Source organism: Rhinopithecus roxellana, chromosome 10 (genome assembly GCF_007565055.1).
Source record: "Rhinopithecus roxellana isolate Shanxi Qingling chromosome 10, ASM756505v1, whole genome shotgun sequence".
Taxonomy (NCBI): domain Eukaryota; kingdom Metazoa; phylum Chordata; class Mammalia; order Primates; family Cercopithecidae; genus Rhinopithecus; species Rhinopithecus roxellana.
Window position 1 is genome coordinate 63,948,915 of NC_044558.1, and position 26,843 is coordinate 63,975,757.

Below are 26,843 nucleotides of genomic sequence, written 5' to 3' on the forward strand. Positions count from 1 at the left end.
ATCCTAGTCAGTGAGCTCCCCAGGGAAGAGCGACTCGGCCTGTTACGCTCAATCCTAGTCAGTGAGCTCCCAGGGAAAGAGCGACTGGCCTGTTACGCTCAATCCTAGTCAGTGAGCTCCCCCAGGGAAAGAGCGACTCGGCCTGTTACGCTCAATCCTAGTCAGTGAGCTCACCCAGGGAAAGAGCGACTCGGCCTGTTACGCTCAATCCTAGTCAGTGAGCTCCCCAGGGAAGAGCGACTCGGCCTGTTACGCTCAATCCTAGTCAGTGAGCTCCCCAGGGAAGAGCGACTCGGCCTGTTACGCTCAATCCTAGTCAGTGAGCTCCCCAGGGAAGAGCGACTCGGCCTGTTACGCTCAATCCTAGTCAGTGAGCTCACCCAGGGAAGAGCGACTCGGCCTGTTACGCTCAATCCTAGTCAGTGAGCTCACCCAGGGAAGAGCGACTCGGCCTGTTACGCTCAATCCTAGTCAGTGAGCTCCCCCAGGGAAGAGCGACTTGGCCTGTTACGCTCAATCCTAGTCAGTGAGCTCACCCAGGGAAGAGCGACTCGGCCTGTTACGCTCAATCCTAGTCAGTGAGCCCCCAGGGAAGAGCGACTCGGCCTGTTACGCTCAATCCTAGTCAGTGAGCTCACCCAGGGAAGAGCGACTCGGCCTGTTACGCTCAATCCTAGTCAGTGAGCTCCCCAGGGAAGAGCGACTCGGCCTGTTACGCTCAATCCTAGTCAGTGAGCTCCCCAGGGAAAGAGCGACTCGGCCTGTTACGCTCAATCCTAGTCAGTGAGCTCCCCCAGGGAAAGAGCGACTCGGCCTGTTACGCTCAAATCCTAGTCAGTGAGCTCCCCCAGGGAAAGAGCGACTCGGCCTGTTACGCTCAAATCCTAGTCAGTGAGCTCCCCCAGGGAAAGAGCGACTCGGCCTGTTACGCTCAATCCTAGTCAGTGAGCTCCTCAGGGAAGAGCGACTCGGCCTGTTACGCTCAATCCTAGTCAGTGAGCTCCCCCAGGGAAAGAGCGACTCGGCCTGTTACGCTCAATCCTAGTCAGTGAGCTCCCCCAGGGAAAGAGCGACTCGGCCTGTTACGCTCAATCCTAGTCAGTGAGCTCCCCCAGGGAAAGAGCGACTCGGCCTGTTACGCTCAATCCTAGTCAGTGAGCTCCCCCAGGGAAAGAACGACTTGGCACCGTCCCTCTACTGGACCACGTACGATTTCATGTGAAAGCTGACACAGCAACCAAGGTAACAGATCACCCAGAAGCAGCTGCAGACGGGAAGACCTCAGCTGGGCGAGTGTCACCTGCCACCAGAACCCCCTGGCATAGCCATTCCAGGGCAGGCCAACACCACCCAAGAAAACTTCTCCAGTTGTCAACAAAAATGCACTTACACAATTGTCTCAAATTCCTTAGAAATCACAGGACACACAAGAAAAAAAGTAACGGCTTCTGTAATAGTAATATAAATGTAGATACAGACAAAGTCAGTCCCCTCCAAGAGGAACTCAGGTGTGCTCAGGCACGGGGCCTCCTGCAGACCAGGGCAGTGTTTACTCAAGGACCAACTCGGAGGCCAAAATTATTTCCAAGGCCATCCTGAATCCCACGCAGTCAGAATACAGTAACGCTGACCTAAAGTGGTCAGATTATTTGCTTTACGATAAAAAAGAGACCAACCTTATTGATGAAACTGGACTTCCCAACATTTGGGTACCCACACAAAAGCAGAGTCCTGGTATTTGGATCAATGGTTGGCAAACGGGATAAATGCTGACGCACTATGAAAATATGAAAAGTTCACATTGAAAAATTAAGAAAATCAAAATGTAAGATTTGCTTTAAATTTTCTTTTCAACTTAGTTACAGTCCAGGCCTGTGGTGATATTAATCTTACTCCAACTTTTGTAATGCAACAGTGATGGAGAAAATAGTTGCAGAGAGTAACTGTATATATATATATATTCAACAGTTATTTCCCAAGTTTGGCTCTAGTAAGAATCATATTCCAGGGCCGGGCGCAGTGGCTCAAGCCTGTAATCCCAGCACTTTGGGAGGCCGAGATGGGCGGATCACGAGGTCAGGAGATTGAGACCATCCTGGCGAACCCGGTGAAACCCCGTCTCTACTAAAAAATACAAAAAAAAAAACTAGCCGGGCGAGGTGGCGGGCGCCTGTAGTCCCAGCTACTCGGGAGGCTGAGGCAGGAGAATGGCATGAACCCGAAAGGCGGAGCTTGCAGTGAGCTGAGATCCGGCCACTGCACTCCAGTTTGGGCGACACAGCGAGACTCCATTTCAAAAAAAAAAAAAAGAATCATATTCCTCAGCCCTTCTAAGCCCGTGTTTTAACTCATTAGGTGAAAGGTGGGGCCAACAGCATCTCTGGAAGTGTCCAGACGATTCTCATTAGCAAGATGACATTAGGGAAACAGTGTGCTTCGAAGCCTGCATGCCATGCCGTTCTGGCTACACCTGGGTTACTGCCATTCTGCCACCTCATCTGTAACACACACGGCTCCAGGGTGGCACCCCTTGGGCCATCACGAAGACCACACAGATCTGTAGGAAAGCACCTGCAAAGCGTCCACGTATCATAAATTTTGTTTCAAATTATTTTCAAGATGCAGGAGGGATAAGAAAACCAAATGAGTCAAAATAATTTGTCATGTAAGAATACACACAAATAGGCAAGTAATTGTTTCAATAGAATCCTACTACATTAATTCAGAAAGTCCTATTAAATAAAAGTATATTTAAAAATAAAAAAGTCAATAATAAACTATGAGCCATCTTTTTTATACTTTTCAGTACTTTCTCATGTTTTGTCGTCTATGCCTTACCTATTAAATATGAAATACATAAATTTTCTTACCAGTGCTGTTGATTTGTAAGTATTATACGTGCTACCACTTTTTCAATAAAAACCAGCCTATTACTGTTTCTCATAAGTAAAGCCAGGAAAAATAACTACCCTGTCATCTCCAAAATACAACAAAACAGACATCTCAAGTCCTCAACAAGGACGCATCCTCTCAGCAGGACACTACCGCAGTTCCTGCCGATGTGTGACAGGCACCTTGCTCCAAATACTCCAAACTCTGTTTCTGCCTCTTGATCACTGTGCACATCCGTCCCAGGGCCGCGCGCTTCAGCTGTTTGCAGCGGTAGAGAGAGTCACCGTACTTCATCAGTCGCACGTAATCTTTAGCAACACTGTAAAAAATAAAAAGCATTAGTTTTTTTCCCCACTTTTGATAACTTAAAAGACACTACAGTAAAAAAGTACCTTACTTGTCCACTAAATTTTTGGCAATATTTATTTGCCCCAGAGCCAACTTGTAATGATCCTTGTCGTAGAGAATATTCATCAAATCAGCATAGAACGGATGAATATCCTGTAACAAACAAAAAAAGCACACCATGGTCACTCTGGGCCGGCAGTTTCTCATCCCTAGAAGTACCACTTGAAGAACAATTTCTTTCCCTCTCCCTTCAAGCCCGCAGTGTCTCCTCCTCATTCCCTCTCCTTGGCCGGGGGCCCTATTTAGTCCTCTGAGAAAACAAGCATCAGAGGGATGCGGGCGCCAATGGTCATGGCTCCCACCCACCGCAGGCCAGCGCAATATGTGGAGGCTGTAGGACCCAGCAATGGCCAGCCCCCGGCCCTGCATGTCCCCTTCCTGCTGCTCAGGAAACTCAGCGCCAGAAATTCTTCCCTCCGATTATTCCCATCAGCCTAAAATTTGCCGTTATTTCCCAATCTTTAGGAAAAAAAATTAAAAACTACCCATGGCCCCCAAATCCTTCCTATTCCTCCTCTTTGCTACCAGGAGGGTACGGTGTCTCTCCTCTTCTCTCCTCCCTCTCTTGAAACCCACTCTCACCAGAATTCTGTGTCTAAACCGCTCCTAAACAGCCTACAAGCTCACCAAGGACCTCCCAACGACCAATTCTCAGTTTTTTGTCTCACAGACCTTTGAAGCACTGGGGGCTGGGCTATGCACCTGCCTGCAGCATTCTCCTCACAAGCTTCCAGGCAAAGAGTCTGCCCCCTCTAAGTCCTGTGCTGGCTCATGCTCACAGCTCTACCCCCGAACACTCATGCTCCCCACAGCACCCTTCTTCCTACATTCCCTTCCAAGGTGATTTCAGATAGATTTAAACGCTCGTCTACATTTTACTAAGGCATTTTTAAAATCAACAGGTCAGCGTCTCCTGACATATCTCACCAGTGCATATAAACTCGACCCCTGACTACCACCTCCAATTCCATGTCCCAGTGTTCACCTCCCACCCCGCCCCACCTCCTGGGTCTCCTGCACCTGCTGCTGCTGCTTGACTACAAGGCCTGACCTCTCTCTCCCCGCACAGATACTCCTACTCCCTTCCATGGCTTCACTGCATTCATCTGACACGCTGTTTACTTGTCTTTTCTCCACCAGAATAAGAGGCAGGAACCTTTACCACTTCTGGATTCCTAGGGCTCAGAACAGTACCTGACAGACAATAAGGCACTCAGTGAATGACGACTTAGTGTCTAAACCCTACACCACTCTGAAGTTGTTCTCAGATAACTAGTCCTTGGCTTAAAGAAGTAACAGAATGTTAATACATTTGAAACTCTCCTACTTCTGATGGTTATAACACTGAGGATGAAAAAGATAAAACTTCTTAAAAAGAACACAAAATCTGATACTAAGTAGATCAAAATATGTTGTTTGCTAAAATCAAGTGTTTCCTAATATCAAATCAGTGAAGAATAATCTCATTCTTGGCCAGGCGCGGTGGCTCATGCCTGTAATCCCAAAACTTTGGGAGGCTGAGGCAGGAGGATCACCTGAGGTCAGGAATTCGAGACCAGCCTGGCCAACATGGAGAAACCCCATCTCTACTAAAAAAAAAACACAAAAATTAGCTGGGCGTAGTGGCACATGCCTGTAATCCCAGCTACTCGGGAGGCTGAGGCAGGAGAATCGCTCAAACCTGGGAGGTGGAGGTTGCAAGTGAGCTGAGATCACGCCATTGTACTCCAACCTGGGCAACAGAGCAAGACTCCGTCTCAAAAAAAAAAAAAAAAAAAAAAATCGAAACATATTCTTACTCACTTTCTTCACCCCCAGGTACTCCCCTAGTACCTGACCTTTCCCAAGAAACCATTCACTCATTCAACAAACATCTACTGAGCAACTGTGTCAAATCCTAGACAGATACAACTTAAGTGTCTGTCCTCTAGCAAGAATTTTTGCATTTTAAGCACTTCTGTATTTTAAAAATAAGCCATTATTGGCTGGGTGTGGTGGCTCACGCCTTTGGGAGGCCAAGGCACGTGGATCACCTGAGGTCAGGAGTTTGAGACCAGCCTGGCCAACATGGTGAAACCCTGTTTCAACCAAAAATACAAAAATTAGCCAGGCATGGTGGCAGGCACCTGTAATCCCAGCTACATGGGAGGCTGAGGCAGGAGAATCGCTTGAACCCGGGAGGTGGAGGTTGCAGTGAGCCGACGTCGTGCCACTGCACTTCAGCCTGGGCAACAGAGCAAGACCCCGAAAAAAAAGCCATTATTACTTGTTTAAATATGAAGTACTGTCACAGAAGCCAAACGTTTCTCTCTGCTTACACCTGCCTTCAGCGACTATTCTGGGGCAATGGCGGATTTAGGCTTTGAGACTATACTGCTGATCCCCACGCGCTTCACAACCTCAAATAACCTTGCAACCACATTACCCCATGCGTGGTGTCATGAGGCTTTGTCAGCAGTGCCTGCCCAGCAGACACTGCTCTTACTTTTCTACAGCTAAAGAAACAGGCAGGCCGGACGAGGTGGCTCACGCCTATAATCCCAGCACTTTGGGAGGTTGATCACTTGAGGTCAGGAGTTCAAGACCACCCTGGCCAACATGGTGAAACCCCGTCTCTACTAAAAATACAAAAATTAGCAAGGCGTGGTGGTATGCACCTGTAATCCCAGCTACGCAGGAGACTGAGGCACAAGAATTGCTTGAATCCAGGAGGCAGAGGCTGCAGCGGGCTGAGATCGCGCCACTGTACTCCAGCCTGGGCGATACAGTGACACTCAGCCTCAAAAAAAAAAAAAAAAGAAAGAAAGAAACAGGCAAACTACAATGTGCAGCAGAGAAAGGAGCTCAAGGTTTCTGGCTTCATTCAAAAGTCACAGCTTCCACGTGATCTCTTCTTGCCAAAGAAGAAAACAGTCAGTGCTGAACTGTCATCAGCTGATGAAGCAACAAGATCACTAACAGTGGTGGAGTTTACACCACTCACCCAAGCTGAGCCCAGAGAAATAAAACCCTTGGAAAGAGGGTGCAGGAGATGAAGCCCAGACAACCAGTGAGCTGTTAGCTTCTGAGTTCATAACCCACAGCTATCATTACCACTTGGGTTGGCACCTGCAAGCCCAGGGGTTACACAGAAAGCCTGAGAAGAGAGTTTTGGGCCTCCTTAGATGGGGTTTGGTCGGAGGAAAGAATACTAGGGAATCAAAAACCCCATATTCTGTTCCCTCTCTTATTAATTCAACAAATTAGTTATTTGCCACTAACTTATTGAGTAATCTAAGTCATTTATTTTGTTTCCTTTTCTGTCAAATGAGTACACCAAACTGGTTAAACACTGGTTCTCTGAAGGCTCATATTTACATAACCACAGAAGTCCCCCAAGTCACTTACATCCAATTTAGGGAAATCTGTTAGAATTTGTGAAAGTCTATCATGGTAATTCTGTTGAGTAAATTTGACTTTTCTCATGTAAAAATGTCTAATGCGATGAATTTGGTAATGTTTATGAATAACAGTTGGAGTCTTTCGTTGAGTCTTCGACAATGTCAGGTCAATAAAGTCCTGCAATTAAAGAAAATAAAACATAATTACATCAAAAGTGTCTACTTTTGATCCACGTATTTGAAACCTTCTTAAAACACTAATTACAGTACTACATATTTTAAATTACAAAAATGTAACTAAACATTTTATGTACAACCTTGTTCATCTTCAAACACACGGCTGCTAAGATAAATTTTATGCCATACTTTCTTGATGCTATCTTAATTTCCAAACACCTAAGAACCTTTGAAACTTAACTAATCAGAGAACTCAAATCATAAACTAGAAAAATAGTTGAGAAAAAGAAACAATCCTCCCATTTCTTTATGCGTATCTTTGACTTTGAAAGTACATAAACAACAGGTAAAACTAAAATCCACTTCATAATTTCCTAAGAGCATGGACGGGAACTACTTGAGGAGATGAAAGATTTTTGCATGAGTTGCCCAGTGCAGAGTCAGCACTTCTCTTTAATAAGGATCCGATTCCCAGGATTCCTCAATCCAATGTATCTAGTCACACAAATTTACTTGGATCTTTTTTCTTGAACACTTTGATTAATTCAACAATTTGATTAACTCAATATTATTTCAAACAAAGGTTGTTAGGGATATTTGGGTGCTGAAGATAATGAACAAGATACTGTCGCTTCCTTCATGGAATTCAGGGTCCAGTGACAGAAGTAAACAGGTAGGCACAACACAGTCTGCCAAGTATTGTACTATGAGGGGCACACACGGTCTTCCCTCTGGGCCTACAGAAGATCTTCCCTACACTCTTCTGCGCCTAATGGCATTCACACATCCTGAAGGGGGACCAGTTCAAAGGTTACCTACTTCATAAGATTGCCCCTGACTCTCCAACTTACCACAGCTAACCACACTCTTCTCCTCTCCCAATCCATGTGGGTCCTCCATGATAACAATGTTTCATTTCTAGTATGGTCATTGGTGATGTGACTTACTCTTTTTTGTGTTTTGTTTTGTTTTGTTTTGTTAGAGACAGAGTCTTGCTCTGTTGCCCAGGCCAAAGTGCAGTGGCAGCACAATCTCCACTCACTGCAAGCTCCGCCTCCTGGATTCACACCATTTTCCTGCCTCAGCCTCCCCAGCAGCTGGGACTACAGGCGCCCGCCACCACGCTCAGCTAATTTTTTTGTATTTTTAGTAGAGACCAGGTTTCACCGTGTTAGCCAGGATGGTCTCGATCTCCTGACCTTGTGCTCCGCCCGCCTCAGCCTCCCAAAGTGCTGGGATGACAGGCATGAGCCACCGTGCCAACCTCGACTTACCCCTCTTGACAACCACTTCCAAAGAGGCAGGTATTTTATCTAATGCATTTTTGTAACACAGTACCCAATGCACAGGACAGGCACTCACTTAACAGCTTCTAGAATGAACTGAATACCACACACTTTCCTGATGTGATTTTTTTTTTAACTTCCAATCACCAAACAATTAACATCACCCATTTTTTAGGTAAGTAAACTCATCTGTTCTCTAAAAATACAAATCTCATTCCACAGAAGATGGATGGTGTACTAACATATCCTAAAGTTCTCCACATAAGTCAATAACATGAACAAAGCTCATGTAATCCAAAGAGCAAATTCCCTCAACAAACTTGAGAGATGGCTGACCAAAAATACAAATAAGACATGATGCCTGCACCTGAAAATACTACAGTCTGGCTGGGCGTGGTAGCTCATGCCTGTAATCCCAACACTTTGGGAGGCTGAGGCAAGTGGATCACTTGAGATCAGGAGTTCAAGACCAGCCTGGCCAACATGGTGAAACTCCATCCTACTGAAAATACAAAAATTAGCCAGGCCTGGTGGCCTGCGCCTGTAATCCCAGCTACTCAGGAGGCTGAGGCAGGAGAATCACTTGAATCTGGGAGGTGGAGGCTGTAGTGAGCTGAGATCACACCACTGCACTCCAACCTGGGCAACACAGCAAGACTGCATCTCAAAAAGAAAGAAAGAAAGAAAATACTACAATCTATCAAGAGATGTGTCAGAACAATTGTCAGGAAGAAATGAGAAATGGAGAGAGGCGGGGAAACAATTTTTGCTATGAAGGTAAAATACGAGACTCCCACAAAGCTTTCCAAGGCAAGCTCATCCCGTCGTTGAGACGTGAAGAAAAGGAGACACTGATGAGAGGGAAACAGTCACTCTGCAGGGACTTCAGTAACTCCCTCTCGTGCAGGAGTTCCTGAGAGGCTCGAGCTGCCCGTCAATGTCTGTATAATTGCGACCCAAATTGAATGTTCATTACATAAAAACGCGACTTCTTAAAAGTTGTACTACTGGGGCTGGGTGCGGTGGCTCACGCCAGTAATCCCAGCACTTTGGGAGGCCGGGGCGGGAGATCACCTGGGATCAGGAGTTCGAGGCCAGCTTGGCCAACGTGGTGAAACCCCGTCTCTACTAAAAACACAAAAATTAGCCGGGCGTGGTGGCGCACGCCTGTAATCCCTGTTACTCGGGAGGCTGAGGCAGGAGAATCGCTTGAACCCGGGAGGTGGAGGTTGCAGTGAGCCTTGATCGCGCTCCAGCCTGGGAAACAAAAGCGGAAAACTCTGTCTCGGGGGGGAAAAAATCCTAACACTTAACACTTGTTGACTCATTCTTGCCACACTAACCAACGCTGTAAAAATTTAGTCTGGGCCTACTATGGTCTAAAAAAGAACAGGGGTTCCCAAATTTAACAGTGAAAGAGAATGACTTAAAAATTAAAAAGTGTTAAATCACGATAGCAACGAACCGAGGATTCCTGAGAGGGGAGGGGGCTACGCCAAACCCAGAATCTGAAGGCTCATCACGGACCACGGAGTGCTTCCTCCCTCACATGTTGGGGTCCCCTCCACTCGCCCAACTCGTCACCCAGGGGCCCTCCAGGGAACCCTACTCTGGGTGGACCCCGATCTCTGGGGGCCCTCAATCTTTGGGTGGACCCCGGTCTCAGGTGGACCCGGGTCTCTAGGGGATCCGATCTCTGGTGGACCCCGGATTCTGCTGGGGGAGGGGAAATGATCTCGAGTACGCGTCCAGCAGGTCCGGCCCGGGAGCGGGTGGTGGGCGAGCGAAGGCGACCGCTCTCCCACGACTACAGGCCCGGACCCTCCCCTGAGACCCCGCTAAGAAGAAGGCGAAAGTAGCAGTGGCCCTCCCGGAGCCGCCTACCTTGGCGGACGGCACCACCGTAATTTTCTTGAAGTTGTAGTGCGCCATGCCGGCTGCCGTATGCACGCGGGTACTGGGCACTCCCGGAACTTCCGCCGTCGGGAGCAGGTGGGATTTCCGCCGTCGGGCGCTTGCCGTACATCACTTCCGGGAGCTCAGCCAAACGTGTCTTGCGTGCTCTATGGCGCTTTCGGCGTCGCACAGCGCACCCGCCCGGCCTGGAGGCCCGCCGCGGAGAGTGTGTGAGGGCCCCGGCAGCGTGGGCGCAGGGGAGAGGACGCCTGGGTTTTAGGGGGCGCGCGGAGACTAAATTCATGCTAGGTAAAGCAGAGGCTTCCGACAGACTGCCCTGCGGGTTTCTGGAGCGGGTTCAGGCCCCCAGCCACCCGCCCTGGGCCAGGGTTCGAGGCTCCGGGGTCTTGGGATTTGGGGGATGCGGGGCTTAGGAGTCCAGAGGGTCGAGGGTACCCGGGAGTCTGGGCGTCCCGGGTCGCCCCGCAGAGGAGGAGGGAGCCGCGCGTGCGGGGCGTGCCCGGGCTCTGGGTGTAGAGCAGGTGACGCCCCCACCCTGATCCCGGGCGGTGGTGAGGAAGCCCTCGCAGCTCCCCTGCAGCCCTCCTTTCTGGTGCTTGTTAAATCCCAAAACGGGCGGAGAAGGGAAATCCTGATCTAAGGCGAAAGAGGTGCCGCTGGTTCCGCACAGTGCCTTAGGAGAGCCAAGGAAGCAGTTGCGAGAGATAGTCCTGTGGGGTCCAACAGAGGAGAAAGTTGATGAGGATGGAGCCTTTACTGCTTTAATGTTTGTGAAGAGTGTGGCCGCTCCCTTAAGGAACCCAGGGCCACATCCCGTAAATTAAACGTTAGGTAGGGCTGACTCAGTCAAGCAGTGTTCAGAGCTGTTGACTACATGTTAACTCGTTTAATTCCTGCAACAGCCTCATGAAGTGCGTGGGGAAACCCAAGGCACAGCAAGGCTCGAAAGCAGCCCAGGGTTGTGCAGCTAACGGGCAGCAGAGGTGGGCTTTGAACCTAGGCAGCCTGGCTCCAGCAAACCTACTTCTAACGATTAGCTATACTGCTTCTCACGCATCTGGGATGCCCCCCACTCTCCAATCCTTTTAAATAAGTCCTATTATTCTTACACGAAAATACCTCTCATAAATTCCCAACATTCCAATATTGAAAATCATTCTGAGTCATGCTTTTCTCATCTATTAACTATGCTTCCATTTTTGTGTCACAAGCATACCTCCTACATCTCTGGCACTTCTAAAGGAAGCTTCTAGGATAATTAGGATTCGCTGCTATGATCATTTGCTAAGCCACAGGACAGTTCTGGCCACCGTTTCCGAGATTAGCAAAGCTATGCTCGTACTTACTGCCCTTTCTTTTAGGTTCTTACATGTTTCCTCAGCCTCTCCCACTTTCTCTCTCTCTCTGATATAGCCAGTTCCTCTTTCTTTTTCTTTTAATCCGGTATTTAGATAAGTCCAGACAATACTTTGCTTCAGATGGCCAAACATCCTTTCTTTAATTCTTCTTTTTTTTTTTTTTTTTTTTTTTGAGACGGATTCTCACTCTGTCACCCAGCTGGAGTGCAGTGCCACGATCTCAGCTCACTGCAACCTCCACCTCCGGGGTTCAAGCAATTCGCCTGCCTCAGCCTCCCGAGTAGCTGGGATTACAGGCACCTGCCACCATTCCCGGCTAACACTTTTTGTATTTTTAGTAGAGACAGGATTTCACAATATTAGCCAGGCTGGTCTCAAAACCTGACCTCAAGTGATCCACCCACCTGGGCCTCCCAAAGTGCTGAGATTATAGGTGTGAGCCACCTGCTTTTAACTTGTTCAGCTACAAAGGCATGTCTGTGAATGCACAACCATAATGACTCATCATGGGCCCAGAGCTGTGACAATGGTAAGGTACCAAGCATCCTACACCATGTGCGTGTTGATAAGAATCAACACCCTTGCCTATTCTTGTGATTTCCTGGCTGAGTATAGCTTCTTGGGGGCAAGTATGTGTTCTACACCACTAGGAGCAAGCTTCTCTATTGATAGACTTCTGGGCTTCTCTGGGGAAACCAACCGCTAAAGTCCTTTTCTGAGGAGAGTCAGAAATGCTGCCTGCAGTATGAGGCACATTGCCAGTTCTTGACTGTGTTAACAGAGGTTCCAGCTACCAGGATGCCTCCAAGTGTACCTTGTGACAGAGAAAGGTAGTTCTCAGCCGTAGTAAAGGATGCTCTCAAGGGTACTCTGCAAAGCTTCTGACTGCCAGGCACTTCTCAGTGAAAAGCTTTGTTTTTCAAACCTCTTTGTTTTGTGGACTTGGTATTTTCTGTTTTACCTTCTTGTTGCTGTAATTCTGATGAATGAAAGGTACATTTTGCAGAACTGAACTTCCTGCCTGAAAGGAGCCTTTGCATGGGGATTAGCCATCAGTAGCCATCCGGTCTTAGAGGGTCCTAGGAGTGCTCCATCGGGCCCGTCGGCCACTTCCCTGGATCCCCACAGGAACTCACTCAGAACGAGTCGCAGGCTGCTTTGTACCTGGATGCTTCCTCGCGTACATCTTGTTTGCAAAGGAAGTAGCCAGCTCTTTGTGAACAGGAACTGTGTCTTACTCTTCTGCCATCCCTCCCCTCAGGCAGTGGAACTCTGTTGATTGAATGTTGGCTTGAGGAAGTTCCTGATGTAGTTGGGGCTGTAGCAGTTGGAATCTGGCTTCTGCGATACTCAGGTAGTCCTACTGAATTACAGTACTGTCAGAACCCTGTGCACAACCCTGAAATGGGTCGGAACTCCACACTGTGCCATAAAGAGGAAAACTGTCAACAGAGAAGTCTAAGGAAACAGCCTCCTTTGTGGAAGGCAGCAATGGCATGAGAGCCACCCTCTGGGCCAAAGGTGCAGCCTGACATTCTCTGCAGAATTACACAATGAGTTAAGAGTGTGAGCTTCATTTCTGAGATATAGCTCCACCCCCTGTGATCCTGGGAAAATTTATCAGCTTCACCAAGCCTCTGTTTCTTCACTCTTTGCTCAGTTACTATCTACTAGGCATTTTACTTTATGTGAATTATTTTTGTTTTTCACTAACCCTATTCTACAGGCATTAATAAGTGAGCAAAGAGATTCTGTATGATTAGTTACGCATTATTATGTATTATCTATGTTCTTATTAACTGCTTAGTTATGATAACATTTGCTAAACTTTTGTTCTGTTTATTAAATTCTCGTTGAACCTTAACAACTGCAAAGCAGGGAGCCTCCACCACATGCCAGGTCACTTGCTTTCCTTCTTGGGACAGCATAGTGAGGTAGGTGTGATTGTCTCTGTTTCACAGATAAGAGTGCTGGCTTTGATGTGGTTGAATGCTTGCTCACCGTCACACAGCTGGAGAGACACAACTGGAGGTGAGTCCAGGGAGCATGGAATTCCAAGGCCACTCTCCTTTTGCATTGCCAGCCAAGAGTGGCTTTGTTCTTGACCTCTTTAGGGTTATTACCTTGTTTGGTATTTGTTTGTTTGTTTGTTTGTTTATTTATGAGATAGGGTCTCACTCTGTCACCCAGGCTGGAGTGCAATAGTACGATCTTGGCTCACTACAACCTCCACCTCCCAAGTTTAAGCAATTCTCAGATTTAAGTGCCTCAGCCTCCCGCGTAGCTGGGACTACAGGTGCACGCCACCACACCCGGCTACTTTTTGTATTTTTTAGTAGAGGCGAGGTTTCGCCGTGTTGTCCAGGCTGGTCATGAATTGTTTGGTATTTAAATGGAGGTACATGATGGATTGTACTTGGGGTCATATGCTGTCAATAATCCCCCAGCACCTGTGTTTCACTAAAGCACTGCATACGCAGACAGGTTGTTTCTTCTGTGAGAATTCCGTTCCTGTGTGTGGATCATGACAGGCACCTGTGCTAATGAACTTCTGCCCTTGCTCACGTCAGAGCTGCTGATAAGGGCTGTTTCCATGGGTTGAGTACGAGTCATTCAATTGACACACTGTTAAAAACATTCTTTGCATTCTGCTGTTCCATAAAGGAACAATTTTAGGTTTAATGGAAATCTTCCGATCTCTTTTCCTAGAGAAGATTTGTGATAATAATAAATGTACACATATTTGAAATGCATGTACTTATGCTTGTGTGATCAATTTCCAAACGATTCTAAATATCTGCAGGCAGAATTTCTTAAGATTAGCATTCTGTGCTGTACCCAAAAAGATACTCGAGGTAAGCAAAGATAAGTTTCATATTGCAACAGACATCTGAATCCTTGGTGTTTATGGAAGCTGGTTAAGCAGGTGGTTGTGATGTCTGACCCTCAGGTTAAAAACAGCGAAAAAAATTCACTTTGATGATGTGACGTTATTGTCACAAGTTTAATAATTGATTTTGAAGGTCTGCACAAGGAAACCATAACGTTTTAGCAATTTCCGTTTTCCAGAGGGAGGAGGCTTAAAATTTCAATTCCATCCCTGCCACCAACTTCTAGACTAATAGTAAGCTAAGTGCCTTTCCCGCTATTATTTTTAATTAAAAACATATTATTTCCTCACAAAAGCATAGAGGTATAAAAATAATATTCGCTATCAGAATGTATCTGTCTGGACAGTCTAAATTATCCTGTGATAACAAATAGTCTCCAAATCTCAGCGTTGGTTGTTTCTCTCTGATGCTTCATGCCCACTGCTGTGGACCAAGTTGAGTCTCCCCAAATCCGTATGTGAAAGCCCTGACCCCCATCGTTATGGTATTTGGAGATGGAGCCTTGGGGAGATAATTCGGTTCAGAAAAGGTCACGAGGCTGGAGATCTCCTGGTGGAGTTAGCACTTATGAGCACTTCTGAGGAAAGACACCGGAGGGCTGCTCCCAGGCTTCCCCGACCCCATGCATGCACCAAGGAGAGACGATGTGAGCACAGAGGGAAGGCAGCTTTCAACAAGCCAGGCAGAGGCTGCAAGCAGAACCCAACTATGCTGATGCCCTGATCTTGACCTTCCAGTCTCCAAAACTGTGAAAAGAAAATTGCATGTTATTTAAGCCACTCAATCAGTGGCATTTTGTTATGGCAGCCCAAGCTGGTTGAGATACCCACCACAGGTCAGCAGGGGCCTCTGTTCAGGATGGTCATTGAGAGATCAGACTTCTGGAGTAAAGGTTGACAATAGCTATGCCGAGGAAAGGGGAATGAGTTTGACAATCAAATGTTTCAGTCTCATGTGCCTATTTCTGGACAGTGAGTTAAGAATAACAGAGTTCTTTGTAAACAGTACTGATGCCTACTGCATTGGCATCTAAAGCAGATGCCCTTTAAATCTATGTTCAATTGAGCTGGGCGCAGTGGCTCACGCCTGGAATCCCAGCACTTTGGGAGGCCGAGGCAGGTGGATCATGAGGTCAAGCGTTCGAGACCAGCCTGACCAACATAGTGAAACCCTGTCTCTACTAAAAATACAAAAAATTAGCTGGGCGTGGGGGCGCAGGCCTGTAATCCCAGCTACTTGGGAGTCTGGCGCAGGAGAATCACTTGAACTTGGGAGGCAGAAGTTGCAGTGGGCCAAGATCGCACCACTGAATTCCAGCCTGGGTGACAGGGTGAGACTCTGTCTCAAAAATAAATAAATAAATAAATAATAAATCCATGTTCAGTTGATAATTAATCCAAATATTGTACAACGTATAATGCCAAAATACTTCTGTTTAGAAAATCTGAACCTATGACCATTATATAAAGAGACAGGTAATAAACCCTCTTCTGTTCGTCTGTCCCAGGCTAATATTGACTAATGCAGGTCTTTCTTCATCAATGTTCATTCATTTAAAACCTCCATAAAAGCATCAGTGTACCTGGGGACTGACAAAGTCGGAATTCCAAACTCTTAAGAAAACATGAAAGAACTCTCGTGAATGATCCTGCCCAGCAAGTAACTCCTATCCTGTTTCCTTTCTCCTTACAGTCTTTTTCAGCTGATCATCATCTGCATAGCTCAGTTTCCATTGGGATTAATTCAGACCACTTTTTAATTTTAAGTTACTCTCATTTTCAAAATTTCTATGGCAGGCCACCATGCCAATACTCAGTAAACAGAAGGTGAAACACATCAAAATGGGAAAGTACTAGGAAGGCCATGGGATTGATGGAGAAAATTGAATCATACAGAATTTTAATAACGTTAAATAGTAAATTTTAGAAGTAGATATGTAAAAACTTCATGATTTCATATTTTGAGGCAATGTGTTATCACCTGCGATATGTGGCTTTATCTAGATCATGTTTTCCATTTTGTCACCTGATCACAATCTGCTCTCTTTTCCCTTTTTACTTGACTGACTGACTCTGCCATGAGAAAATGTGGTCTAGTCCAAATTATTTTTTAAAATATAAAAAGTTATAGGTTGAGGCTGGGCGCAGTGTATCATGCCTGTAATCCCAGCACTTTGGGAGGCCGAGGTGGGCAGATCACTGGAGGTCAGGAGTTTGAGACCAGCCTGGCCAACATGGCAAAACTCCATCTCTACTAAAAATACAAAAACTAGGTGGGCATGGTTGCACACATCTGTCATCCCAGCTACTCAGGAGGCTGAAGCAGGAAAGTTGCTTGAGGCAGGAGGTTGCAGTGAGCCAAGATTGTGCCACTGCACTCCAGCCTGGGCAACATAGTGAGATTCCATCTCAAAAAAAGGAAAAAAGAAAAAAAGAAAAGCTGTAAGTTGAAAAAGTGGCAGATCAAGAATAGCTTTGACCAGCACATATATGCTAAAAGCAGGCTTATCCTGCTGCCTACTGCTAGATTCAGGCAATTTCAGACATTATCTGTTCCATACATAATACATTTTAAAACAAGTGCCATTTTACGTGGTCGGCTAGGGATAAAGGACAGTCTCATATTGAAAACAGTACATGGCTGGGTGTGGTGGCTCATGCCTGTAATCCCAGCACTCTGGGAGGCTGAGGCAGGTGGATCATGAGGTCAGGAGTTCAAGACCAGCCTGGCCAAGATGGTGAAGCCCTGTCTCTACTAAAACTGCAAAAATTAGCTGGGTGCGGTGGCAGGCATTTGTAATCCCAGCTACTCTGGAAGCTGAGCAGGAGAATTGCTTGAACCTGGGTGGCAGAGGTTGTGGTGAGTCAAGATCATGCTACTGCACTCCAGCCTGGGTGACAGAGTGAGACTCCGTCTCAAAAAACAAAACAAACATTACAAAGTACCTAAACTATGTTTTAAACACCCTTTAAAGTTATCTAAATATTACTTGATGATATAGTTTGGATATTTTTCTCATATTGAATCTCATCAAATCTCATATTGAATTATAATCCCCAGTGCTGGAGGTGGGACCTTGTGCGAGATGTTTAGATCACAGAAAATTGGTCCCAACAGGTGGAGCATTGCTATAAAGATACCTGAAAATGTAAAATTAACTTTGGGGCCGGGTGCGGTGGCTCAACCCTGTAATCCCAGCACTTTGGGAGGCCAAGACGGGCGGATCACGAGGTCAGGAGATCAAGACCATCCTGGCGAACACGGTGAAACCCCGTCTCTACTAAAAAATACAAAAAACTAGCCTGGTGAGGTGGCGGCGCCTGTAGTCCCAGCTACCCCGGAGGCTGAGGCAGGAGAATGGCGTGAACCCAGGAGGCGGAGCTTGCAGTGAGCCGAGATTGCGCCACTGTACTCCAGCCTGGGTGACAGAGGGAGACTCCGTCTCAAAAAAAAAAAAAAAAAAAAAAAAAATTAACTTTGGGACTAGGTACTAGGCAGAGGTTGGAAGACTTTGGAGGGCTCAGAAGAAGATAGGATGATGAGGGAAAGCTTAGAACATCTTAGAGACTGGTTCAATGGTTGTGACCAAAATACTGTTAGTGACATGGACAGTGAAGTCCAGGCTGTTGAGATCTCAGATAGAAATGAGGAAATTATTGGGAACTGGGTCAAAAGTCACCCTTGTTATGCCTTGGCAAAGAGCTTGGCTGCGTTCTGGTCGTGCCCTAGGGATCTGTGGAAGTCTGAACTAAAAAGTGATGATTGGGGCATCTGGCAGAAGAAATTACTAAGCAGCAAAGCGTTCAAGAGATAGCCTGGCTAATTCCAACAGCTTACCTCAGATGGAGGAGCAAATAAATGACCTAACATTGGAACTTACATTTAAACAGGAAGCAGAGCATAAAAGTTTGGAAAATCTGCAGCCTGGCCATGTGGCGCAGAAAGAAAAAGCTTTTTAAAGGAATTTAAGCAGGCTGCAGAATGATCACATGCTAGGGATATTTGCATAACTAAAAGCGAGCCAAGAGAATGGGGAAAAAGGCTGGAAGGCATTTCAGAGACCTTCCCAGGAGCCCCTTCCATCATAGGCCCAGAGGCCTAGGAGGACAGAATGGTTTCACGGGTCAGGCCCAGGGTATCCATTGCCCTGCACAGCCTTGGGACACTGCTTCCCACATTTCAGCTGCTTAGCTCCAACCATGGTTCAAAGGGGCCCAGGTACAGCTTGGGCTTTGGAGAACATAACCCTTGGCAGCTCCTGCATAGTGTTAAGCCTGCAGGTGCGCAACATACAAGGCTGAAGAACTCTTGGTGGCCTCCACTTAGATTTCAGAGGATGTATGAGAAAGTCTGAGTGCACAGAGAAGCCTGCTGCAGGGGCAGAGCCCTCACAGAGAACCTCTGCCATGGCACTGCCAAGGGGAAATGTGAGGTTGGAGCCTCCACACAGAGTCTCCAATGGGGCACTGCCTAGTGGAGCTGTAAGAAGGGGGACATCATCCTCCAGAAACTGGAATGGTAGATCCACCAGCAGCTTGCACCCTACACCTGGAAAAGCCACAGGCATTCACCTCCAGCTGGTGAGAGCAGCCCAGGGGGCGGAACCCTGCAAAGCCACAGGGGCAGAGCTGCCCAAGGCCTTGGGAGACCACCCTTGCAGCAGTGTGCCCTGGATGTGAGACATGGAGTCAAAGGTTATTTTGGAGCCTTATGATTTAATGACTACCCTGCTGGGTTTTGTTTGCCTGGGGCCTGTAGTGCCTTTCTTTTGGCTGACTTATCTCTTTTGGAATGGGAATGTTTACCCAATGCTGCCTATATCTCCACTGTGTCTTAGAAGTAAATAACTTTTTTTTTTTTTTAAACAGGCTTATTGGTAGAATGTACTTTACTGTCTCAGATGAGACTTTGGACTTGTGAGTTAACGCTGGAACAAGTTAAGATTTTAGGGGACTCTTGGGAAGGCATGATTGTATTTTTTAATGTGAGAGGGACATGAAATTTGGGAGGGGCTAGGGGTACAATGATAGAGTTTCGATATTTGTCCCTGACCAAATCTCATGTTGAACTATAATCCCCAGAGCTGAAAGTGGGGCCTGGTGGGAGGTGTTTGGGTCATGGGGGCGGATCCCTCATGGCTTGGTGCTGTCTTTGCAATGGCAAGTGAATTCTTATGAGATCTGGCCATTTAAAAGTGCATGGCGCCTCCCCCACCTCTCCTAAGCTTTCACCATGTGACGTGCCTACTCCCTTTTCGCCATCCACCATGATTGTAAGCTTCCTGAGGCCTCCCTGGAAGCTGAGCAGATGTCAGCACCATGCTTCTTGTACAGCCTGAAGAACCATGAGCCAATGAAACCTCTTTTCTTTATAAATTACTTAGTCTTAGGTAGTTCTTTATAGCAATGCAAGAATGGCCTAATACACTTTGGGAAAAAAAAGCGTCAGTGAAAGCAGGTACTCAGATGGAGCTCTGCATTGGTTTTCACTCTCAGAGCATTTGCTGAACTGAGTGAACTCCAGTTTTGGTGTTTATAGCCTTGTGGGGATGAGGCGCTGGAAATAAAACCTAGGGCTACCGAAGGTGAATAGAGTATTCACTCTATAAAGCTGGGTCCCAAAGGGTACACACTGAGCACTAAGAAAATGGGTAAAGGAGGCCCCTGAGAAGTCATAGCCAAACCCTAGGCCTCATGCTGGTCTCAGAGTGAACTTGGCAAAGCAACACAATTTTTCCTGAAGAAACTTATTTTCATGCCAGGCCCCAAAGAATACCTACAAATAATGTTCCATGGAAAATGAACAACTCATAATAAAAAAAATCATTAAATCCAAAAGAAAACAAGGCATTAAGAATAAGAACCAGCAGAAACAACAAATAAGATAAATTAAATCACAAAGACTTCAGATATTGGAATTATAGGACACAAGATACAAAATAATATTGTTTCTTATGTTTAAAGAAGTAATACACAAACTTTAAATCTATGCAGAAAGGAAAAGAAAGAATCTCAGGCTATAAAACTCAACTAAGAAGACTTGGAAAAAATCTAACTGAAATTTCCTGATTAAAAAAAAAACTAATTACTGAAAATGAAAACTTAATAGACAGTTTTAACAGCAGAATAGAGATAGCTGAAGAAAAGTAGAGAACTGAAAGATAGATGAAAAGAAAGTATCCAGATCACAAAAAAGTAGTGGGAAATACAAATTTATATTAGTTCCTGTTTCAGGCAGGAAATAGATGGCACACTCGAAGAATTTAAATGAATATAATTTTAAATTTTTTTTTTTTTTTTTTTTTTGAGATGGAGTCTCACACTGGTCACCTGGGCTGGGGTGCAGTGGTGCAATCTTGGCTCACTACAACCTCTGCCTCCCAGGTTCATGCCATTCTCCTGCCTCAGCCTACCAAGTAGCTGGGATTACAGACGCCTGCCACCATGCCTGGCTAATTTTTATTTTTATTATTTTTAGTAGAGACAGGCTTTCACTATGTTGGCCAGGCTGGTCTTGAACTCCTGACCTCATGTTCTGCCTGCTTTGGCCTCCCAAAGTGCTGGGATTACAGGCATGAGCACCGCGCCCAGCCATGAATCAATTTTTTGGAAGACTCTGTTTTGTTTTGTTTTGTTTCGTTTTGAGACAAAGCCTCACTTTGTCACCCAGGCTGGAGTGCAGTGGTGCGATCTTGGCTCACTGCAAGCTCCACCTCCTGGGTTCATGCCATTCTCCTGCGTCAGCCTCCCGAGTAGCTGGGACTACAAGTGCCTGCCACCACGCCCGGCTAATTTTTTGTATTTTTAGTGGAGACGGGTTTTCACCGTGTTAGCCAGGATGGTCTCAATCTCCTGACCTCATGATCCGCCCACCTCAGCCTCCCAAAGTGCTGGGATTACAGGCATCAGCCACTGCACCCGGCCAAAGACACTATTAACAGAAGTGTGAGCTGGGTTAAAAGAACCAACAAAGGACGACGAGGGATCCAGTTAACTGGCAACTGTGGGAAGCCATCACAATTCATAGGACTGAGGGGCAAAGAAATGATAGAACCTAGCAAATGCTAAGCCATGTAGAAGGGCCCCAGATGGGAGTCACAGCCATAGAGGAACACAGTGACACCAAGCCTCAGCCCTGCAGAAAGACAGTGAGAGAAATTAATAACCAAAGCAGTCTCTCCTCCTTATTTCTGCTGGGGCCTCCCTTTGACTAACCCAACAGCCAGAATGCAAGAGGGTCTGGACATCCAGTCTGCTGAAGTCAACTTCCAGGGGCACAGAGCAGGGCAGAGGAAGACACAATCTGGAGGGGCAAATGGAAATCACACAACACTGAAGTTAAGCAAATTGAAATAGATTGAGAAGACCAGTAGAATTGAGAGCAAATGTTTGTCCAGTAAGTACACCAGACGGGCAGGAGAAGGAGCAAGGGAAGGAGGCGATGGTTGAAGATATAATGACTAACATTTTTCCAGGTAAGATAAAGAACTAGAAAGATAAATAAGAAATCATAGTCAGATTCCAGAATACCAAAGACAAGAACAATTTGTTAAAAGCAACTGAAAGAAAAAGCCAGATTGCCATAGAAAGAGCAACAGTGAATGTGACAGCTGACTGCTCAACAGTAACATTGAGAGACAAGAGACAGTGGAATATCTTCAATATGATGAGGGAGGAAAAAAAACAAACAATACTGCCAAACTAGAATTCGATGCCCAGAGAAAATATCCTTTAAGGCCTAGGTGGAAAACATTTACAGACAAAGGAACATTGAGAAATCTTACCATAAGCCACCCCTTTCTAAAAGACAGTTTAAATAATATACTTAAAGCCGGGCGCGGTGGCTCACGCCTATAATCCCAGTACTTTGGGAGGCCGAGGCGGGTGGATTATGGGGTCAGGAGATCGAGACCGTCCTGGCCAACATGGTGAAACCCCATCTCTACTAAAAAAAAATACAAAAAACTAGCCGGGCGAGTTGGCGGGCACCTGTAGTCCCAGCTACTCGAGAGGCTGAGGCAGGAGAATGGCATGAACCCGGGAGGCGGAGCTTGCAGTCAGCTGAGATTGCACCGCTGCACTCCAGCCTGGGCGACAGAGCAAGACTCCGTCTCAAAAATAATAATAATAATAATAATAATAATAATATACTTGCAGTAGAAGCAAAGTGATCAGAATGAGGAACAAAGTGCCAGAATGAGGAACAAATAAAGTGCATATAAAACAATAGTAATATCTTTTTTGTTGTTTTTGAGAAGGAGTCTCTCTCTGTCGCCCAGGCTGGAGTGCAGTGGCATGATCTCAGCTCACTGCAAGCTCCACCTCCCAGGTTCATGCCATTCTCCTGCCTCAGCCTCCCGAGTAGTTGGGACTACAGGCGCCTGCCACCACACCCAGCTAACTTTTTTATGTTTTAGTAGAGGTGGGGTTTCACCGTGTTAGCCAGGATGATCTCGATCTCCTGACCTCATGATCTGCCCGCCTCGACCTCCCAAAATGCTGGGATTACAGGCATGAGCCACCACTCCCGGCCAATAGTAATATCTTACTGCATTTTAACACATAATTAATAAAGCCTATAAATCAAGAAAGGGATAGAGTTAAGAGTTCTAGGTCCTACTTTCAGAACTAGGGTAAAGTACTGATGAACTTCAGACTTGGTAAATTAAGTATTCCTGTTATAATTCCTAGGTTAATGATTATAACTACACAAGCAGAATGTAAAACTTCCAAATTAGTAGAAAAAAACTAAAATGGTTAACAAAAGCTAATTGAAATGAAGGCAAGAAAAAAGTGAAAAGAAACAGAAAAAAAAAGGAAAATCACAAATAATATGGTAGCTATAAACCCAAATGTGTTAATAATTATAATAAATGTTTAATTCCTAAAGATAACTTTAGAGTAATGTGAACCAATAACATAACCTTGAAATACAGAATGCAAAAATTGACTTACACAGAGAAACTCGCTTCTCTGTACATGAGTACAAAATTCCACCTGAAAGTTAACAAGGTAAACATCCATCTTAAATTTAAGAAGAACAGCAAAATAAAGTAAAAGAACAAATAAAATGAAGGAATGAGCAGAAATTCATGCTGTATAAAACAAAAGTTGATAATGAAAAGACTAAATGGTCAAACCTGGGGCCAGACTGATGAAGAAAAGTGAATAGTGGAAATACTGTTTCCAGCCTAGAGGCGGCTACTGAATGTGTGGTCTCATTCTTCAGCCCCATTATTCTGTTTGTAACTCTATAGAAATAGCCTATGGGATAGGGTAGTTCATCCAGCACACCCTAGGCAGGGGGCTCACTTTTAAAGTGTGGCAGTGTGGGTAGAGCTGCCTTACCCACCCCCACACCCAGTGACCTCAGCCCACCCTTGCCTTTCACCAGGGTCTTTGTATGTAGTCATCTGTTGGTATGGGTGGGGCATTGGTTCCAGGAATCCCTGTGGACACCCAAATCGATGGATGCTGAAGTCCCTGGCATAAAATGGCGTAGTATTTGCATGTAACCTATGCAATCCTCCTGTGTACTTTGTCGCCTCTAGGTGATTTATAATACCTAATACAATGTAAACGATATGTAAATAGTTGTTTTACTGTATTGTTTAGGGAATAATGACAAGAAAAAGAACTCTAGGCCAGCACGTTGGCTCATGCCTATAATCCCAACACCTCGGGAGGCTGAAGCAGGAGGATCTCTCTCTTTTTTTTTTTGAGACAGGATCTTGCTTTGTAGCCCAGACCCAGGCTGGAGTGCAGTGGCATGATCTTGGCTCACTGCAGCCTTGACCTCCCAGGTTCAAGTGATTCTCGTGCCTCAGCCTCCCAAATAGCTGGGACTACAGGTACACACCACAGCACCCATCTGGGAGGATCTCTTGAGCCCAGGAGTTCAAGAGGGCAACAGTGAGATCCCATCTCTACAAAAAATAAAATAAAGTAATTAGCTGTGCACGGTGGCAAGTTCCTGTAGTCCCAGCTACTCAGGAGGCTGAGGTGGGAGGATCACTTGAGCCCAGGAAGTAGAGGCTACGGTGAGCTGTGATCACACCACTGCATCCTAGCCTGAGCAACAGAGCCAGACCCTGTCTCTAAAAATAAATAAATAAATGAATGAATAAAATAAATTCAGCATTATTTAAATACCTTACCATCTACTCACTGATTCAAACCCATGTGACTGATTCCTCTCTGCTAAGTGCATGGGCAGTAACCTGCACTCACACATCAAAGATCTGTTCATCAAGTGTCTCATTTCCAGACAAGAAAGCGAGTTCCAAACATTACATGACAGGCCTACTTTCTTTTTTTTTTTTTTTTTTTTGAGGCAGAGTCTCACTCTGTCGCCGGGGCTGGAGTGCAGTGGCCGGATCTCAGCTCACTGCAAGCTCCGCCTCCCGGGTTTACGCCATTCTCCTGCCTCAGCCTCCCGAGTAGCTGGGACTACAGGCGCCCGCCACTTCGCCCGGCTAGGTTTTTTTTGTATTTTTAGTAGAGACGGGGTTTCACCGTGTTAGCCAGGATGGTCTCGATCTCCTGACCTCGTGATCTGCCCGTCTCGGCCTCCCAAAGTGCTGGGATTACAGGCTTGAGCCACCACGCCCGGCGACAGGCCTACTTTCTACTAGGCCGGGCCACACATTACATGACAGGCCTACCTTCTACTAGGCCGGGCCGCATTGCTTGCCTTCATGTTGTGTTTCCCATTTCACACTGCCTGGGTTCTGTCACGTCCACCCCAAGAGATCTGTGTGCACTCAGACAATTCGCCACTCAGTGGAGCTCCCTCGAAAGTCGCTACTTGACTGCACATAAGAAAACAGCATTTCTTCCATTTCTTCGAACCTAACATTTTGTATATGAAAATCTAGGCAGGGCTTGTGCCCCAGTGACTAGGAGAAGAAGAAGAAGAAACTCCAGGAGTACATTCAGGGTGTTTAGTGCATCGAAACTGAATTCAGCAGACACTGAGCTCCAGCTGTTTGGCAGACCCTGTGCTGCACACGTGGGGACATCAGTAAATAAAACAACAGGAAGCTATTGCTGCGTCAGAGCACGCGTGCTCGGGACACCACGGGTGGATGTGTTAGGAGAATTAATTCAAACAAGAACATCATCTAAGAACTGTATCGTGAACTATTTCTGATTAATAGATTGGCTACTTTTTCTGACTGCTGAGAACCTATAAAATCATAAAAGTAACTTGCATGTATTTCCCTTTTAAACATCAAATATTTTACGTAAGTGACTTCCTCTGAAGCACAGGCATTCCTGTGTGCTGGTTTGATCCGTTGTGGTGGTGACCAGTGGACACAGAAGGAGCCAGGCAGGGCCTGCAGAGGCCAGACCCCATCCCAGCCACAGAACAGTGCCAGGTCTTGAGCCTCCTGAGCCTGCCCTGGCTTCCACCCCCACCACTAGTTTCCCAATCACGCTGTCATCTCAGGCCTGTCCCCAGACCCTTGAGTGACAGTGTGGGAGGGTTGAGCGTCTGCACAACAGTGACAGCCGACATTTGTTGAATGTTGTGGAGCTTTCGATGAGCGTGAACCTGTTTAACCTTTACACCACCCTTGAGTTCTGTATTAGCAGGTGTTTCACGGTTGAGGTAAACTACATCTTGTTGAACTTCTGTAAGTAGAACCGATTACAGTCTGGCCTAATGGCCAAGGGAGCTCGGACCAGTGGCCTGGCCTCGTGTCTGTGTTCTGAGACAAGCAGACCAGGGTCAGAGCCGTGCTTTATAGATGAAGTATGCACACCAGCCCCTTGCTTTACGTGAGTTATTTATAGTCCCGAGAGTAATGCTTCAAGAGAGCCTTTCACATTCCCAATTTATAGATAAGGAAACCGAGGCCCGGAACAATGAAGGAAGCTGAGACCACACAGGCCGCGAGCGTCCAGGCCTCTCTGAGAAACACCCGGATGCATTTCCCGCAGCAAGGCTCCCTGGGAAGGTGAGTGTTAGAAGCTGAGCATTGTCTGGAGAAAATAATAGTTTTCTTTGTTTTGTTTTGTTTTTTGTTTTGTTTTGTTTAAGATGGAGTCTCGCTCTGTCGCCCAGGCTGGAGTGCAGTGGCGGGATCTCAGCTCACTGCAAGCTCCGCCTCCCGGGTTCACACCATTCTCCTGCCTCAGCCTCCCGAGTAGCTGGGACTACAGGCGCCGCCACCACGCCTGGCTAATTTTTTGTATTTTTTAGTAGAGACGGGGTTTCACCGTGTTAGCCAGGATGGTCTCGATCTCCTGACCTCGTGATCCGCCCGCCTCGGCCTCCCAAAGTGCTGGGATTACAGGCTTGAGCCACCGCGCCCGGCCGAAAATAATAGTTAATGGGGGAAAGAGGCAAACTCCCCAAGGGGAAAACCCCTTCCCTTCCGCCCTGGGTCTCTGTGGGAGTGAGCTGTGTAGACAAAGCACCAACTGAGTCGTTCCTCATGGAACCTTGACCACTGCCCCTCCTGGTTACCCTGTGCTGTCTGGAGGTTGAATTGGTGTTTGCCACTCCAAACTAGCTCTCCCAAACCTT

General features: G+C 46.4%; 1 protein-coding gene and 1 long non-coding RNA gene across 2 annotated transcripts; one reads left to right on the forward strand and one right to left on the reverse strand.

Annotated features, from left to right (window-relative positions):
• Nucleotides 1–1,426: 1,426 nt before the first annotated feature.
• LOC115900075 (nucleolar GTP-binding protein 1-like) lies at nucleotides 1,427–10,148 on the reverse strand. Its single transcript, XM_030939881.1, has 5 exons — nucleotides 10,028–10,148; nucleotides 6,688–6,858; nucleotides 3,290–3,393; nucleotides 3,075–3,211; nucleotides 1,427–1,777 (listed from the first exon to the last, which is right to left on the reverse strand). The coding sequence occupies exons 1-5, from the start codon at nucleotides 10,073–10,075 to the stop codon at nucleotides 1,641–1,643; spliced, it is 597 nt and encodes a 198-aa protein (XP_030795741.1). The 5' UTR covers nucleotides 10,076–10,148; the 3' UTR covers nucleotides 1,427–1,640.
• Nucleotides 10,149–10,320: 172 nt separating this feature from the next.
• Nucleotides 10,321–26,271, forward strand: LOC115900076. Its single transcript, XR_004059755.1, has 3 exons — nucleotides 10,321–10,348; nucleotides 13,380–13,449; nucleotides 26,156–26,271. It is a non-coding gene; the product is annotated as an uncharacterized LOC115900076 (long non-coding RNA).
• Nucleotides 26,272–26,843: the final 572 nt, after the last annotated feature.